Below are 18,780 nucleotides of genomic sequence, written 5' to 3'. Positions count from 1 at the left end.
ATCTAAAAGTAATATTATATGATTTAACCATTTATATACAGGAACATATATGTATACTTATATACATATGCATACTTATATGCATATGTGGACACAGTAACAATTAGTGAATAAAGACATAATTTGAAGAAGAGCTGAGAAGATACATAGAAGGAAAAAGAAGAGAAAATATTGTATTACATCATAATCTCAAAATAAAAGATTTTAAATGAGAAAAGTCAAGGAACAAGAATTATCTTATTTAAATAATTTGAGGTGCATGTGTATCCAAAGAATTTGGTAATAAAAGAAAATAGAATTTTCCCTACCATTTCTTTCCATTTCATCCAAAGGATAGTGTAAAGTCACATTTATGTGTTAGAGATACATTTTTTTTTCACTCCATTTAAGTCTAAAGTGATAGACTCTGAAATTTCACACATGGTGAATGGTATCCTTAAAAAGCTGAATGGAGTGCTTCACACTTTTAGGCTATTATCCCATGATTCCACTTAACAGTAAAACACTGTTTTTTGTTTGTTTGTTTTTTGCTGATTACAACAATGCATGTCTCACTATCTTTCCTCAGTTTCAGATTAATTGTGTTATACATTCTTCATTTTTCTTTAGAAAAAGAAAATTTATCAAGAAAGGCCTTTGTCGTAAATGTTAGATTTGCACTAAGCATTGACAGAAAGGTGAGGTATTCTGTATTTTAGCACCATCTTTTAACTATGCTTTTTATCCACAAAAGTATGAATAGTATCAGAGAAAATAAAATGGGGGCAAAATAATTTATTAACTTCTACCCTAATGAATTTTCCTGAGAACGAATGCTTCTGGTTCCATCTTCATTATTCCACTAAATTTCAAAAAATGCCTATTAAATATTAGGAGTAGAAACCACTGAAACTGATTTTAATTCCATAAACTATGATAATGTCATTCAATGTTCAAGAGAGGTTTGAATATAAAGGTCAAAGAATATCAAAAAGAAACGAACATATTTCTACAAAAGAGCAAGATTAAAAGGAAAGTTAACCAGTTATAGTTCTACAAATTGCATTTCTTGCCACTCCAATATGTCTCCAAATGATGCAGAAAGCTGGCCACGATGGCAGCAGCCAGCGAGTACTGTATCTGAGGAGCACAGGATCTGAAACTCCGAAATTGCTGAGTGGAAGGCCAGCTGAAGCTAGAACATCAACTTTGAGGCTTCCTGAGCAAGAAGGGACAACCCCTGATCTGGGTCAGTTTGGAACCAGGTCACCAAGGATAATTCCAGGGACTGAGAATGGTAAAAATTCAACCCCCCAGCTCCTATACTTCCCCTTGCCCAAAGTACAAGCCTCCCTGCTCGGGTACAGTGGATACCACTGAGCTCACAGATCTTTTACATTCTCATTTGCCCTTACCAACTAAAATTTGAGAGTAGAGAACAGGGGGAATCCCTGTGATTTCCAATTATGCCTGCAAGCAAGTGAGTGCACCAGAGCACCAGATCCAGGGTGCCTCTTCCCTAGCAGCCAGATATCAGATCCCTCCCACCTACACCCCCACTGTGGGCAACTTAGCAACCTTGGACAGCAGTCTCAACATTGAAGTCCCTGTTCTGTGAGTCTGCCAGTGGAGTCCAGGCAAACAATTCCTGGATCCCAGACAGATCTGGATACTAAGACGACAGTAGATAGGCCTATAGGCCACTGAGGTATTCAGGGCACCTACACATAATCATTGCACCCATGAACAGGGCCAGAACTGCCTCCTGTGCTTACATTCCACCCTTCCAGGAATCTACACTCTATAGTACCCTGTCGTTCAAGGCACATTTCCATGCACATGCCAGTACTTGTGCACAGGTGCCTGTGATTTTCCTCCCTTAAGTACAGCTGAAACATCAACACACACTCTCAAACAAGCAGACCTCTCTCATCTTCCTGAAGAAAACTCCAGACACCAGAGAAAGACAAACCTAGTCTGATATTTAGACTCCAGGAACAAACAGCAAACTGATCGCCAGATGGCTGGAGGCCAGAATAAGAATATATCCAACAAAAATTAGGACATCATGGATTCACAAGCAACCCACAAAATCAATGGATATGCTAATTTATCGGAATCACAGGAAAATGATTTCAATGATATGCTTATCCAGTTATTAGGGGCATGTAAAGAGGAAACAAACTGTATCCTATCAGATCACCATAGCCTAAAGCTAGACCTCAATAACAACAAAAATAACAAAAAACCTACATACACATGGAAACCAAACAACTCTCTACTAATGACAGCTTATCAGGGAAGAAATGAAAAAAGAAATTAGAGACTTCCTAAAATTCAATGAGAATAAAGGCACAACTTACCCAAACTTATGGACACAGTGAAAGCAGTGCTAAGAGGAAAGTTCACAGCCCTAAGTGCCTCCAGAGCGATGTTTGAGAAATCTCATAAAAGCAACTTAAAGTCACACCTAAAAGCCCTAAGGGAAAAAAATAGAAAAGCAGACACACCCAAAAGGAGTAGACCATTGGAAATAATCAAACACAGAGCTGAAATTAATCAATTAGAAACAAAGAAAACAATTCAAAGAATCAGTGAGGCCAAGAGCTGGTTCTTTGAAAAAAATTAACAAGATAGACAAACCCTTAGCCAAATTAACTAAAAGGCAGAGAGAAAATATCCATATCAGCAAAATCAGAAATGAAAAGGAGTACATAACAACAGACACTAAGGAAATCCAAAAAAATCATTAGGTCTTACTAAAAAAAAGCCTATATGACACAAAATTTGAAAATCTAAAGGAAATCGATAATTTTCTTGATAGATTCCAGTTACCAAAATTGAATCAAGATCAGGTAAATAGTCCTATATCCCCTAAGAAAATAGAAGCAATCATCAAAAATCGACTTCCAAAAAAAGCCCAGGGCCAGATGGGTTCATTGCAGGATTCTACCAGACCTTCAAAGAAGAGCTAATTCCAATACTCTTCAAACTGCTCCACAAAATAGAGACAGAAGGAATATTACCAAACTCATTCTATGAGGCCACAGTCACCTTGAAACTTAAACCACACAAAGACCAAACCAAAAAAAAAAAAAAAGGACTTCAGACTGATCTCTCTTATGAACATTGATGCAAAAATACTCAATAAAATACTTTTAAACCAAATCCAGGAACACCGACCATGACCACATAGGCTTCATCCCAGGCATGCAGGGATGGTTCAACATACAGAAATCCATCAATGTAATCCACCATATAAACAAACTGAAAGAGAAAAAAACACATGATCATCTCCTTAGATGCTCAAAAAACATTTGACAAAATCCAACACCCTTTCATGTTTTAAGTCTTGGAGAGATCAGGAATACAAGGTACACACCTAAACATAGTAAAGACAATGTACAGCAAGCCTATAGCCAACATCAAGTTAAATGGAGAGGAACTTAAATCAATCCCACTGAAATCAAGGACAAGGCAAGGCTGCCCATTGTCTTCATATCTCTTCAACATAGTACTTGAAGTCTTAGCTAGAGCAATATGACAACAAAAGGACATCAAGGGGATACAAATTGGAAAGGAAGAAGTCAAAGTATCACTATTTGCAGATGATATGATAGTCTACATGAGAAACCCCAAAAATTCAATCACTCCATTTCTTATTGCCTTAAGACAAAGTCTTTCACTAAACTGAAAGTTTTCTGTTTAGGCTAGGGTGACCAGGAAGCTTGTGAAACCAACTTGTTTCGCCTTATAAGTGCTGGAGTTACAGGCACACATATACATATCTAGATTTTTTATATGAGTAATCAAGATAAGAATGAAGGCCCTCATCTTTTCCCAGCACATGCTTTTACCTAAAGAGGTATCCCCCTAGTTTCCAATAAATCTATTGAGGTGTTAATGATATTTTTTCTAAAATTATATAGAGAAAGATAGGCTAAGACGCAATTTTCCAACACTAAAACTTAAAATAAATTTATTCTTCTGTATTAGCTAAGAAAATCAGAATAAATTATTCTCATATATTAGTTTGTATATGTTTTCTTATGTGATCGATTTAGATACATTTTAAAGCAGAGAAAATTAATTCATACAGCAAAACACTTCATTTATATAATTGTCAACCCAATTGCAGCACTTCAGGCCAGATAAAGATCATACAGAAAAAAAAATGATTCTTAAAATTGGACATGACCATGCTACTTACACTATCAAAGGCGGTCCCTATGGCATTTGATGTTTATGCAACCTCAATATACAAATGGTAGCCTATTGCCCCCTCCTGTATTATTTTACAGTAAATATTTCCTGGACCTGGCAAAAAGAAATACTGGAGAATTAACTGATCCCGTCACTTTCGTCTCTGTTATATTATTCTCTCTATAAATCTTTCATTTGCTATATACAGGTCTTAGATATTTAGCGAAGGTGAACAAATGGACCTAATAATAACAAAATTTATTGAGTTTGTTATGACTAAGAATCAGGCATTCAGACGGGAGTTGGAAAATGGGTGAGAGGAGAATCTCCTCTTTCAGTTAAACATGGGCAGACTTGTGAAAATTAGATTTCAGAATTCTAAAAACAAACCACAATCTTGTAACAGTCTGGGAAGTGTTTACTCATTTAAGAAAAAAAAAAAGACAGAATTCTTTAACATCAAAAGGCATTTAATGTCCATCCTATTTGTCTTTCTAAGTGAGGATTGATCATCGTACCCCGGGTCTTCTTTCTTGTTTATCTTCTTTAGGTAGATAGATTTCACTATATTTATCATATCTTATAGGTCTATATAAGTGTGTATATATCATGTGTGTCTTTCTGCTTTTGGGATACCTCACTAAGGATGATCTTTTCTAGGTCCCACCATTTGCTTGCAAATTTCATGATTTCCTCGTTTTTAATTGCTGAGTAGTATTCCATTGTATAAAAGTACCACAATTTCTGCATCCATTCCTCCACTGAGGGACATCTGGGTTGTTTCCAGGTTCTGGCTATTATAAATAAAGCTGCAACAAACATGGTTGAGCAAATGTCCTTGTTGTGTACTTGAACCTCTTTTGGATATATGCCTAAGGGTGGTATAGCTGGATCTTGAGAAAGCACTATTCCTAATTATCTGAGAAAGCACCAGATTGATTTCCAAAGTGGTTGTACAAGTTTGCATTTCCACCAGCAATGGAGGAGGGTTCCCCTTTCTCCACAGCCTCTCCAGCATGTGTTGTCACTTGAGTTTTTTATTTTAGCCATTCTGGTGGGTGTCAGGTGAAATCTCAGGGTCGTTTTGATTTGCATCTCTCTGATGGCTAAGGACATTGAGCATTTCTTTAAGTGTTTCTGTGCCATTCTGTATTCCTCTACTGAGAATTCTCTGTTTAGCTCTGTACCCCAACAGGAGCCTACCACAGAGGGCCTTTGAAAGGCTCTATCTAGCAGTGTATCACAGCAGATATTAAGACTCATAACCAAACCTCTGGCAGAATTCAGAGAATCAAAAAAGGGGGGGGGATGGAGTTAACATGACCTGGATAGGACAAGAGTTCCACAGGGACCAAATATATCTGACACAGGGGTCTTTTATGAGACTGTTTCTCTAAACAAGGACGACGTATGGATGCAACCTAGAGCCCCTTCTCAGATGTAGCCCTTGGTAGCTCAGTATCCAAGTGGGTACCCTAATAAAGGGAACAGGGACTGTTTCTGATTTGAACTCAATGGCAGGCTCTTGGACCCCCCCCCCGGGAGGAGCAGCCTTGCTAGGCCACAGAGGAGGACTTTGCAGCCAGTCATGAAGACACCTGATAAACCAGTATCAGATGTAAGGGGAGGAGATTCTCCCTTATCAGTGGACTTGGAAAGGAGCAGGGAGGAGATGAGGAGGGGAGGGTGGGATTGGGAGGGAATAAGGGAGCGGGATACAGCTCGGATAGAGAGTTAATAAAATGTAACTAATAATAAAAAAATAAAATTGAATTTAAAAAAAAAGTGTGAATTGGAGGTAAATGTGTTGTGTTGAGTTAGAGTTGGGCCACCATATATTGTCTGGCTACATAACACCCACCAAAGCTTAATTAATACTTCTAATTTTCAACAAAATTTCCAGAGACACGCAGACATGGGAGAATATCATCCTGGGAAAAAGAACAGTTTAGTATCTCTGAAGAGACTCATAGACTATAGTCATTAGACAGTCACATTACAGCTACAAATTACATATTAAAGGGAAATGACTCTGTCCTCTTCTTTCTTTCTTGCCTGTACATTCAATGACATATATTCTCTATAATCTTTAGAATAGATACTGTCTATATATTAGACAGTTTCACTGCTTAAAGTATATCAAAAATTTTGAGATTTTTGCATTCAGACTTCCAGAAAAGCTGCCTTCAGTGTTGCCCATCTATGAACATACAAAAAAATAGCTCTATTATTTTTGTAAATAATGAAAAGCACAGAATTACCCAAAATACTTCAGGTGAGTATGTGTTAATCTTTATAATATTGTTCTCATTTTCAGGTCCTCCAGTGAACGTCACATGCAACATATTCATAAACAGCTTTGGCTCCATCGCAGAGACTACTATGGTAAGCCTGTCCAGTCTGCAACACGTTTCACACTGGATTAATTTGTAATTATATTACTAAGAATTTACAACTTAATTTAATGTAATGAGATTTTAATAAATGAAATTAGTGGAATGACTAAATTTCTCTCAACTGTAGATAATAATGTCGATCTAGAAATGTCTTTCCAATTAGAGAATTAAAAAAAGCATTAAAAACAAGATTGGATTCTACTAATTCAACACTATATTGTTAAAATCCTAGTTAAAATTAAAACTTTACTAGATTATTTATTTCCAGTGTGCATTAATAGCCTCTGTATGCACACTTGCAAATACCTTTGATAGCTAATCATTCTGCATGCTTACAGTTTACTTACAACATCTTTTTATGTATTCTACTAAATTCCCTTTTCAAGTGAGTAAAGCACTTTCCCAAACATAATAAAGATTTATAGTAAACATGGCCTGGTCCTAGAGGTACAGGCCTCTAGTCTCAGCTCCTCTAAGTATGGGGCAAGAGAATCACCAGTTCAAATGTGTTGGCTCCAGAGTGAGTTGCAGGCTAGCCTAGAAAATTTAATGAGACTATCAAAATGAAAAAGAAAAAGAAAAACAGAGAGCTGGGGAGATATGGCTTCATGTGAGTGGTTCTCCTGGTACTGAAGACTTAGGCTTGGACATCAGTACCAATATCAAAACCAACCCAAAACTAATATAATCTACATAAACTACAATTACTGTATATCTTCATTTAGCATTGCTGTCTAGCTAAGGGAATGACATAAAATTAAGTTAAATTAAGGCCAGAAAAGAAAGCTTATCATTATAGACCAACTTTGTTTTGAATTCTTTAACATTAATTAAATATTATGTTGCATATTCTTTTTTAATTTTAATTTTTATATTAATTACAGTTTGTTCATTTTATATCCCAGCTGTAGGCCCCTTCCACATCTCCTCCCAATCTCACCCTCCCTCCCCCTTCTCCTACCATAGCTCTCTCCAAGTCCCCTGATAGGGGAAGTCCTCCTCCCCTTCCCTCTGACCTTAGCATATCAGGTCTCATCGGTACTGGCTGCACTGTACTTCTCTGTGACTTGGTAGGGGTGCTCCCCCCTCAGGGGAAGGTGATCAAAGAGCCAGCCACTGAGTTCATGTCAGAGACAGTCCCTGTTCCCCCCATGAGGGAACCCACTTGGAGACTGAGCTGCCATGGGCTACATCTGAGCAGGGGTTCTAAGTTATCTCCATGAATGGTCCTTGGTTGGAATATCAGTTTCAGAAAAGAACCCGGTGCCCAGATTTTTGGTGGTGCCAGATTGCTCTCCTTGTGGAGCCCCTGTCCCCTCCAGGTCTTTCTATCTTCCCCTTCTTCCATAAGAGTCCCTGCACTCTGCCCAAAGTTTGGCATACTCTTATTTGATTGAGAACATTAATTGAAAAATTTAGCTGATATAAAAAGGCAAAATATGTCATTGAATTACTGAACAACTGTAAAATTATCTATCAGGCAACAGTGTAATGCTTCTTAAATTATCTAGTTATTCTGTACTGCTAAACTAGCAATAATAAATGTGCATTAATATGCCACGTAGATTTATTAAACTATCATATATAAAATACTTGAAATCAATATTTTCAAATCTATCATAAGAAAATTACAATAAGTTACACATTTCAGACTCACATAATAATGGAATGTCTTGCAATATAATCTGACAATTAGTAGTTGATAATATGTAAATTATTTTTCTGTTATTTGTTTAGGTTTTATACAAAAAGTAAAAGAATTAATCTCAACAGAAGGAGCCTTTTAGGCACCTTTACCTTCAAATTGTTGTAACGTTTATCATTAAATAACATCTCCATGGTCTCCTCCAATGCTGTATGGTTATAAGAAAAACATTGGCAAAGATTTTTAGGATCACCTTTAACACAGCAAATAAATTCACATGAATGTGTATTAATGTAAACACAGAAATGATATGACTTCTAATATAAGCACACTGTGATTCTGTCAAGAGTATATATTTAAAGTGACAGTAATTGTTTTAAACTAGCATATTCTAGATTCTCATTGGATATCTAGTTCTGATTTATCTCCTGTATGTGTGTACGTTTTGTGTAAATCATCAAAAAAAAACTACAACTGGCTTTTTTCATTGTAATTCCTGAGTTGCATGTATATTCCCTGTCAACCATCTTATTTTAATTCGTTCTATACATAGATTACAGTCCTAAAATATTGGGAAAATTATTTCTTTTCTTTCCCCTGTGCAAAATTGCTTCCAGAAAATACCTCTCACAACAATGCTTATAGAAATTTTGCGACCTTGCCAGTCTTAGTGACGTAAGGTAATAAGACTTGAATTAAATAGAGGAACTCTGAGTGTCAGGATTTTTCCATCCACCGCTAACCTGCTCTTCATAGCTATAACAAAACTGTGTTGAATAATTTGTTAATATTCTGAATAATGTTTGCAAAATATTATAATCATACAGACATGGAAAACATGGCTCAGTTTTATGTTTTTCTCACCACACTGCAAACCTTTCCATTCCATTCCTTAGTAAACATTACATACCTCACTTTTGGACAGTCATGGGAAAGTATAAGTAACGACGAATAAAGAGCCTAGAAATTAAGTTCTCCTTAAATACTTCACATTGCTGTCTTTCTTTTTAATTCTTCCACTTTACTAAATATGTGATGTTGTTATTTCCATTCAAATGCTAAAATTAGATGTTTTTAAAGTTTCATACCATCAGCTACTACAGCTGAAAGATAGAGTCCATCTCTCAAAGGAATAGAGAAAAGTGGAACTTGCTAGTATATTTTGATCAGAAGCAACATAAATTATTTTGCTTCTAGTTAGTTAATTTGTTATATTTTATTCATAATGGCCACCTTCATTACTCTGCAACTAAATTGCATGCTACTCTTTAGTGGCTGTATTTCTTTAAATAAATTTTATTCAAATAATATTAACATGTTTTAAATTAATTTTATGCTAATAACATGTTAATATTTTATTACATTTTAAATTAAAGTTTTATTTTTTATATTAATTACAGTTTATTTACTTTGTATCCCAGCTGTATCCCCTCTCTCCTCCCCTCCTATTCCCACCTTCCCTCCCTCATCTCCTCCTATGCCCCTCTCCAAGTCCATAGATAAGGGAGGTCCTCTTCCCCTTCCATATGACCCTAGCTTATCTGGTCACAACAGAACTGGCTGCATTGTTCTCCTCTGTGGCCTGGCAAGGCTGCTCCCCAACTAGGAGGAGGCAGTCAAAGAGTCACTGAGTTCATGTCAGAGACAGTCCCTGTTCCCCTTACTAGAAAACCCACTTGGATACTGAGCTGCCATGGGCTACATCTGAGCAGGGGTTCTAGGTTTTATTACATTTTAATTTAATTTAATTTATTTATATTCTCTCTCTTTGTATGTGGGTATATGGTATTTGCCCACACATGCACACACATACGCACCACAGCTCATATATACAGGACAGAGGACCACTTGTGAGTGTCGATTTTTTTTCTGTCCATTTATTAAGATTGAATTTTGGTTTTCAGAGTTAGTGGTAGATGCCTATACCCACCAAGCCATCTTTATTCACATTATTTCAGTTATGTACACACACACACACACACACACACATATATATATATGCAAATACATAATGGGAATATATTATATATAATCTGGTTCAACTAAGATTATCCATTAAAATTAAAAGAATGTAATTCCAGATTGCATAAAATTATTCATAAATATTTTTGTGTCTGAGAATTCATGTATAAATGTGACCAAATCATTACTCTATATACATCTGCTTAGTACCCTTATGAAATGTTTTCATTGTTCTTACTACCCAAATATTTGAACCCCATCTCCTGGAGAGATGTTATCTACTATCATACCTCCCCATTTTAATAGTCAGCATTGTTCCCACCTAAAGTTAGCATTATTCTCTTTTTTAGTAAATGTTCTATTTTTAAATCTTTTAAAAATATAGTTCACATTTTCTTTTTGGATTAATGTATATTATTCACCCAACTTGCATGTTGGGTGAATGTTTAGTATGCAAAGCACATCTGTCCTGTACTTTGGCCTCATGATGAAAACATCTCATGATTATTTCCATGAAGCAAAGCCCAAGACCACTGCATCAAATGATGTATATTCCTGCAATCATTGGTTGAGTTGTCAATAAGGGTGATATGCTAAGAGCACCTGTCATGTGAGCTTTTTGTTTGACTAATAGGTGTGGATATAGCTGTTTGGGTATGTATCTACAGCAGTATCTCTAATGGATATATTGTCTTAACCATCTATCCAAGAAAACAGTTGACATCCATCTTTTGACACATGTTAGAGAACTAGAAATTTGTTACATCGTGAAAATCAGTGTTTACTCTTGAAACCTTACTTTTTTTTTAAATCAACATTCACAGAAAAAAAGATCATTTTACAAAGTAAATAGAAAAACTCAAGTTCTGCTTTGGCAGTTTCTCATGTATATTTCTCTACATACATGTGTGACAAGTATTTAAAGAAAATTATGAAGTCATTGTATTTTCAGAGAATTATCAAGTGGTTAAGTTGTTAAAGATATTTTTATATAACTGTGTTTGCTTTTTTCTTAACCAGGTATCATACAAATAATTTAGACTCTTAAATTTGTTCAATAATAAATATCACAACATAATGACTGAGCAGTTAGTACTCTATTCTTTTTTTCTTTTATTTATTATTATTATCATTTATTACAATTTATTCAACTTGTATCTTGGCTGTGTCACCCTCCCTCATCTCCTCCTAAACCCACTCCCCTTCCCTCTTCTTCCCCTAAGCTCCTCCCCTAATCCATTGATATGGGAAGTACTCTTCCCTTTCTTTTTGACCCTAGCCTATTAGTTCTCATCAGGACTGATTAGATTGTCTTCCTCTGAGGACTGGTAAGGCTCACCCTCCAGGGGGAGGTGATCAGAGAACCTGCCACTGAGTTCATGCCAGAGAAAGTCCCTGCTCCCCTTACTACAACCTAATCCTTTAAGCTAATATGTTTCTCTCCCAGTGTGCATCCCAAAGATACTTGTGATTTGGAGTTTTCTTTGCTGAGAACTCTCTCCTAGTCCCTCCTGGACATCTGCCCATCGCCAAATCCTCTACTTCCTCCTCTCATTCCTCCTCCCCTGGCTGGCAGAAAGTATTCTTTCCCCTGCTCAATGATTGGTTGTAAGCTGCTTTATTTGCAAGCCAGGATACAATTGGGAAGCAGCATTTACACAATATTGAGGCAGGAGATTCTTAGAATGAGGATAGCAACTAGAAATAGGGGTTATAGAAAGTAATGTTTGAATTACACAATTACCTTATGCCTAAATTAAGTGTTTCAATTTTTTATACAAAACCAGGGTTCCATGTTTTTTTCCTGCAATGAGTATGTAATTGCAGGTATTATTATTTTAGATCATCTAGTAATTAGATTGTTTAGGGGCTTTAAAGAAATATAGCAAAACTAATTACACATGTGTTAATAGAATCTTTACATTTTAAAATATTGTTTTAAAATATATTTTCATCAAATAGCTTTAGACATAAAAAGATGCATAGATTATAAGATGAGCACTAATATGCTTATCACCATATTACAAAATTAAACATGACAGAGCAATTGAAGTGATTTATTTCAGTCTAATGTGTGGCTTTCCTTAATACTTAAAGGAAGCATTTGTTAAAAATACATCAGTTTTATGGTGTTTGTATAAAAGTATAAATGAAATTATTATACTTAACAAGCCACAGTATTGTTTGCTCAAGTTTGTGTTTGTAAATATTACCCAAACTTACATATAAATTATCTTATTCAATTCTCTTCGTACGTGAGTGCTTGAAATTATTTTAATGATTATTTGATTATAAATAGATATGATAAGACATGTGTATATATTTAGATATGTGCTTCCAAAATAGGTATACTATACTATTGTTAAACAGATCATGAATTTGAAAGACAGCAACTTAGGTTTACAGGAGGGTGGAGAAATGAAAGGGAAGGGAAGAATTGTGTAACTCTGCTATACTCAGATTGAGTGCTTAGCCCAATTGTCTTCAGAGTCTTCATCCAGCAATGGATAGAAACAGATGTAGAGACCTACAGCCAAACATTAGTCTGAGATCAGAGACTCCTGCAAAAGAAGGGGAGGAAAGATTGTGGGAGACATAGGAGTCAAGAAACCACACAGAATCTACTAACATGGGCCCTTGGGGTCACACAGACATGGAAAGGACAATCCGGGAGTCTGCACAAGTCTGACCAAGACCCTCTGCAGAAATGTTACAGTTATGTAGTTGGTCTTCTTATGAGACTCCTAACAGTGGGAGCAGAGGCTGACTCTGACTTTTTTTTAACTTTTATTAATTACACTTTATTCACTTTGTATCCCCCCATAAGCCCCTCCCTTCTCCCCTCCCAAACCCACCTTCTGTCCTCCTTCAGGCATGCCCTTCCCCAAGTCCACTGATAGGAGAGCTCCTCCTCTCCTACCTTCTAATCTTAGTCTATCAGGTCTCATCAGGAGTAAATGCATTGTCATCTTCTCTGGCCTGGTAAGGCTGCACCCTCCTCAAGGGGCGGTGATCAAAGGAGCAGGCCAATCAGTTTATGTCAGAAGCAGTCGCTGTTCCCATTACTATGGAACCCACATGGAAAATAAATTGCGATGGGCTACATCTGTGCAGGGGTTCTAGGTTATTCCATGGATGGTACTTGGTTGGAGCATGAGTCTCTGGAAAGACCCCTGTGCTCAAAATTCTGGTTATGTTGCTCTCCTTGTGGAGTTCCTGTCCTCTCCAGATCTTACTGTTTCCCACTTCTTTCCTAAGATTCCATGCACTCTGCCCAACAGTTGGCCATAGTCTCAGCGTCTGTTTTGATAGTCTGCAGGGCAGAGGTTTTCAGAGGCCCTCTGTGGGAGGTTCCTAACTTGTTTCCTGATTTCTTCTTCTGATGTCCATCCTCTTTGTCTTTCAGGATGGGGATTGAGCATTTTAGTCAGGGTCTTCCCTCTTGATTAGTTCCTTTAGATGTATAGATTTTAGTAGGTTTATCCTATATTATATGTCTATATGAGTGAGTATATAACATGTGTGACTTTCTGCTTCTGGAACAGCTCACTCAGGATGATCCTTTCCAGTTCCCACCATTTACCTGCAAATTTCATGATTTCCTTGTTTTTCATTGCTGAGTAATATTCCATTGTGTTGATGTACCACAATTTCTGTATCCATTCTTCAATGAGGGGCATCTGGGTTGGTTCCAGCTTCTGACTATTACAAATAAAGGTGCTACAAACATGGTTGAGCAAATGTCCTTTTTGTGTACTTGAGCCTCTTTTGGATATATGCCTAGGAGTGGTATGGCTGGATCTTGAGGAAATGCTATACCTAGTTGTCTGAGAAAGTGCCAGATTGATTTCCAGAGTGGTTGTACAAGTTTACGTTCCCACCAGCAGTGGAGGAGGGTTCCCCTTTCTCCATATTCTCTCCAGCATGTGTTGTCACTTGAGTTTTTCATCTTGGCCATTCTGATGGGTGTAAGGTGAAATCTCAGGTTCATTTTGATTTGCATTTCCCTAATGGCTAATGAGATTGAGCATTTCTTTAAGTGTTTCTCTGCCATTCGATATTCCTCTATCAAGAATTCTCTGTTTAGCTCTGTTCCCCATTTTTTAATTGGATTACTTGGTTTGGTGCTTTTCAGCTTCTTTAGTTCTTTATATATACTGGATATTAGCCCTCTGTCAGATAGAGGTTTGGTGAAGATTCTTTCCCAATCTGTAGGCAGTTGTTTTGTTTTGATGACGGTGTCCTTTGCTTTACAGAAGCTTTTTAGCTTCGTAAGGTCCCATTTATTGATTGTTGATCTTAGAGCCTGTGCTGTTGGGCTTCTGTTCAGGAAGTTCTCTCTTGTACCAATGAGGGCAAGGCTCTTCCCCACTTTTTCTTCTAAATGATTTAATGTGTCTGTTTTTATGTTGAGGTCTTTGATCCACTTGGACTTCAGTTTTGTGCAGGGTGATAAGTATGGATCTATTTGCATTTTTCTACATGTAGATACCCAGTCAGACCAGCACCATTTCTTGAAGATGCTATCTTTTTTCCATTATATGGTTTTGGCATCTTTGTCAAATATCAGGTTCCATAAGTGTGTGGGTTTATTTTGGGGTCTTCTGTTCGGTTCCATTGATACACCATTCTGTTTCTATGCCAGTACCATGTAGTTTTTATTACTGTTGCTCTATAGTACAGCTTAAGATCAGGGATGGAGATACCTCCAGAAGATCTTTTATTGTAGAGGATTGTTTTAGCAATTCTAGGTTTCTTGTTATTCCATATGAAGTTAAGAATTTTTCTTTCAAAGTCTGTAAAGAATTGTGTTGGTAATTTGATGGAATTGCATTGAATCTGTAGATTGTTTTTGGTAAGATGGCCAAGTTCTTTCACTGTCCATATTTATCTAGCTTAATTTTTAAAACTTACAATTGTCATTAACTGATGTTTATCATGTATATCCTTAGATAGAAAAAAATTGATGAATGGTGAGTGTGTGATGTCTTTTGTGTAGGATTGTTTTTATCTTCTTCCCATTTATGACTGTGTTTATTATGTATATGACAAACACACCCCACACTCATACACAATTACTCATAAAATAATATAACAAAAAACTTTATGAATATATTTTTGAAGAAATCTTTAACTTCAATGTGTTTATAATGTTTTCTTGATGCATAAATGATTTTAGCTTTAACTTAAAATTTTTAACTCAAGGAATGACACATGCTGGAGAGGTTGTAGAGAAAGGGGAACCCTCCTCCATTGCTGGTGGGAATGTAAACTTGTACAATCACTTTGGAAATCAATCTAGCTCTTTTTCAGAAAACTAAGAATAGTGCTTCTTCAAGATCCAGCTATACCACTCCTAGGCATATATCTAAAAGTTGTTCAAGTATACAACAAGGACATTTGCTCAACTATGTTCATAAAAGTGTTATTCATAATAGCCAGGTTCTGCAAACAACCTAGCTGTCCCTCACCTGAGGAATGGGTACAGAAATTGTGGTACATTCACACAATAGAATACTACGCAACAATTAAAAACAAGAAAGTTATGAAATTTGCAGGCAAATGGTAGGAACTAAAAAAAGATTATCCTGAGTGTGGTATCCCAGAAGCAGGAAGACACACATGGTATATACTCATTTATAAGTGGATATTAGCCATACACATACTAAAATCTGTAGTTGCAAAGAAGCTAAACAACAAGGAGGACCCAAAGGAAGAGACTGAAACCTCACTCAGAAGGACAAAGAAGATAGAAATCAGAAGTAGAAGAAGAAAAAGAACAGTACAGGAGCCTAAACAGAGGGCCCCTGAAAGACTTTACCCATCACGGTATCGAAGGAGATACTGAGACTCATAGCCAAACTTTCAGAGAGTGCAGGACACCTTATGGAAGAAGCAGCAGATAGAAAGACCTAGAGGGGACAGGAACTCCACAAGGAAAACAGCAGAGGCAAAAAAAACCTGGGCCCAGAAGGGCCTTCAGAGACCAAATTCCAACCAAGGACCTTGTATGGAGAGGATGTAGACCTCCTGCTCAGAGGAAGACCATTGGTTCCTCAGTATCCAAGTGGGTTCCCTTGTAAGAGGGGCAGGGGCTATCTCTGACAGGAACACAGTGTCAAGCCCTTTGATCACCTCCCCCTGGGATGGGGGGGGGTGCAGTCAGCCTTGATGAGACCTGGTAAGCTAGGGTCAGAAGAAGAGGAGGAGGTACACTCCAATCAGTAGACTAGGGAATGGGCATAGGGGGAGGAGAGGGAGGGAGGATGGGACTAGGAGAAGATGAGGGAGGGGGCCACTAAAATAGTGAATAAATTGTAATAAATAAATAAATATATAAATATTTTGACCTTACATTACTTAGGATATTATAGTCACCTAAGTGTAATTTCTTATTCTTTTTTTATTTTGGTGGTCCTAGACAAGGTTTCACTATGTAGCTTTGGGTCTCCTGGACTCTCTTGATAGACTAGGGTAGCCTCAAACTTACAATGCTCCCCATGCTTCTGTCTCCCAGAGTACTGGGATTACAGGTGTGCGCAACTGTGCCTGGCTTTTCTTATCATTTATGCAAAAAAAAATTGCTATTTTGACTTTAGTTAACATAGAATGTTTTATTTTATTTTTGAGATTACAATTTATTTTTTAAATTATTTATTTATTTCAGTTTATTCATTTTGTATCCCAGCTGAAGCCCCCTCTTTTATCCCCTCCTAGTTCCACCTTCCCTACTTCATTTCTTCCCATGCCCTTCTCAAGTCCACTAATAGGGGAGGTCTTCCTCCCCTTCCATCTGACCCTAGCCTATCACGTCTCATCAGGACTGGCTGCATTGTCTTCCTCTGTGGCCTGGCAAGGCTACTCCCCCCCACCCCCCTCAGGAGGAGGTGATCAAATTGCTAGCCACTGAGTTCATGTCAGAGACAGTCCTGTTACCATTACTAGGGTACCCACATGGACACCGAGCTACCATGGGCTACATTTGAACAAGAGTTCTAGGTTATCTCCGTGCATGGTCCTTGGTTGGTGTATCCATCTCAGAAAAGACCCCTTTGCACAGAATTTTGTGGTTCTGTTGCTCTCCTTGTGGAGCTCTTGTCCCTGCCAGGTCTTACTATCTCTCCCTTCTTTCATAAGATTCCCTGCACTCTACCCAAATTTGGCTATGAGTCTTAGCATCTGCTTGATACCCTGCTGGGAGCCTTCATGTATGTAGCTTCTCTGACATTTTTAGCATTTGCAGTTTTCACAATAATATCCTGTTCTGGGTCTTGTTTTGTTTTCATGCCTACTTCATTTTCTTAATATGTACTCTAAAAATTGCATCTCAGTTACTCATTTTTTACCAATGCGTTGAAATGATTATTTCCAACTCAATCTAATATGTTCCATTTTAAGCAAAAAGCACACAAAATATTTGTAGAAACTTAGCATAGCAGCAAATAACCTGTGTCCAATTTTAGGCTAAAAGGTTTTACAATTTATTCCTACATAATAAACATTTAGGAATACTGGCATGTTAAATTCTACTTTTTCACTTAATGATTTATGAATATTTCATATCTTGCTCATTCAAATAAAAGGTTAAAATAAAATTATTTATCTGACTCTTAAAAGACTAATTATTTAACATACTTTTTAAATAAAACTAAATACACTGATGGAAATAAACAATAAAAATTAAATATTCAATCCATGAACACATGACCCAATTTGTTATTCAAAATTTCTCAGTTATTTCCCGTTTTTAGCTATACTTTCCCCCGATTTATTTATTTATTTATTCAATCATTGTATAGCCTGATCCCAGGCCCCTCTCTCCTCCCCTCCCAGTCTCATCTCCACACACATCCCATTTCCTACCTCTCCTTCTCAGAGAATGGAAGGCCCCCAAGGAGCACCAATCCACCCTAGTGGCAAGATTAAACACATCCCTTTCCACTGACTCCAGACAAGGCAGTTTAGCTAAGGAAAAGGGATCCAACAGCAGGCAAGAGTCAGAGATAGCCTCTACTCCAATTGTTAGAGGAATCACATGATGACCAATCTGTATATTAGCTACATGTGTGTAGAGGGTCTAGGTACAGCACATGCATGCTCTTTGGTTCGTGGTTCAGTCTTGGTGGGGCCCCTATGGGCCCAGCTTAGTTTACTCTGTAGGTCTTCTCGTGGTATCCTTAACCCCTCTGGTTTCCTCAATCCTTCCTCCCACTCTTCAACCAAACTCCCTCAGTTCAGTCTACTGTTTGGCTGTGGGTCCCTGCATTTGTTTCTATCAGCAGCTGGACGAAGCCTCTCAGAAAACAGTTATCCTAGGCTCCTGTCTACAAGCATAGCAAAGTATCATTAATAGTGTCAAAGGTTAGCTCTCTCCTATGGGATGGATCTCAAGTTGGGTCAGTCATTGGTTTACCATTCCTTCAACCTCTGCTCCGTCTTGATCCCTAAAGTTCTTGCAGGCAGGACAAATTTTGGGTAGAAGGTTTTCTGGGTGGGTTGGTGTCCCTCTTCCTCCATTCGAAGTCCTACCTGCTTCCACAAGAAGTCCCTCCTGGCTACAGGAGGTGGCAGCCTCAGGCCTCATATTTCCCTGCT

At 37.4% G+C, this 18,780-nt stretch overlaps 1 protein-coding gene across 2 annotated transcripts in view; it reads left to right on the top strand.

Annotated features, from left to right (window-relative positions):
* Positions 1-18,780, top strand: part of Glra3 (glycine receptor alpha 3) — a 172,591-nt gene that overhangs the window by 71,897 nt on the left and 81,914 nt on the right. For both annotated transcript variants that reach the window (XM_055597881.1, XM_055597880.1), the window contains exon 3: positions 6,500-6,567. In XM_055597881.1, the coding sequence (XP_055453856.1) occupies positions 6,500-6,567 (68 nt within the window). The remainder of the gene's footprint in view (positions 1-6,499; positions 6,568-18,780) is intronic.

This window comes from Psammomys obesus, unplaced genomic scaffold (genome assembly GCF_907164565.1).
Source record: "Psammomys obesus unplaced genomic scaffold, mPsaObe1.curated_primary_1811, whole genome shotgun sequence".
NCBI classification, from domain to species: domain Eukaryota; kingdom Metazoa; phylum Chordata; class Mammalia; order Rodentia; family Muridae; genus Psammomys; species Psammomys obesus.
This window is presented reverse-complemented; position numbering and strand designations above follow the sequence as displayed.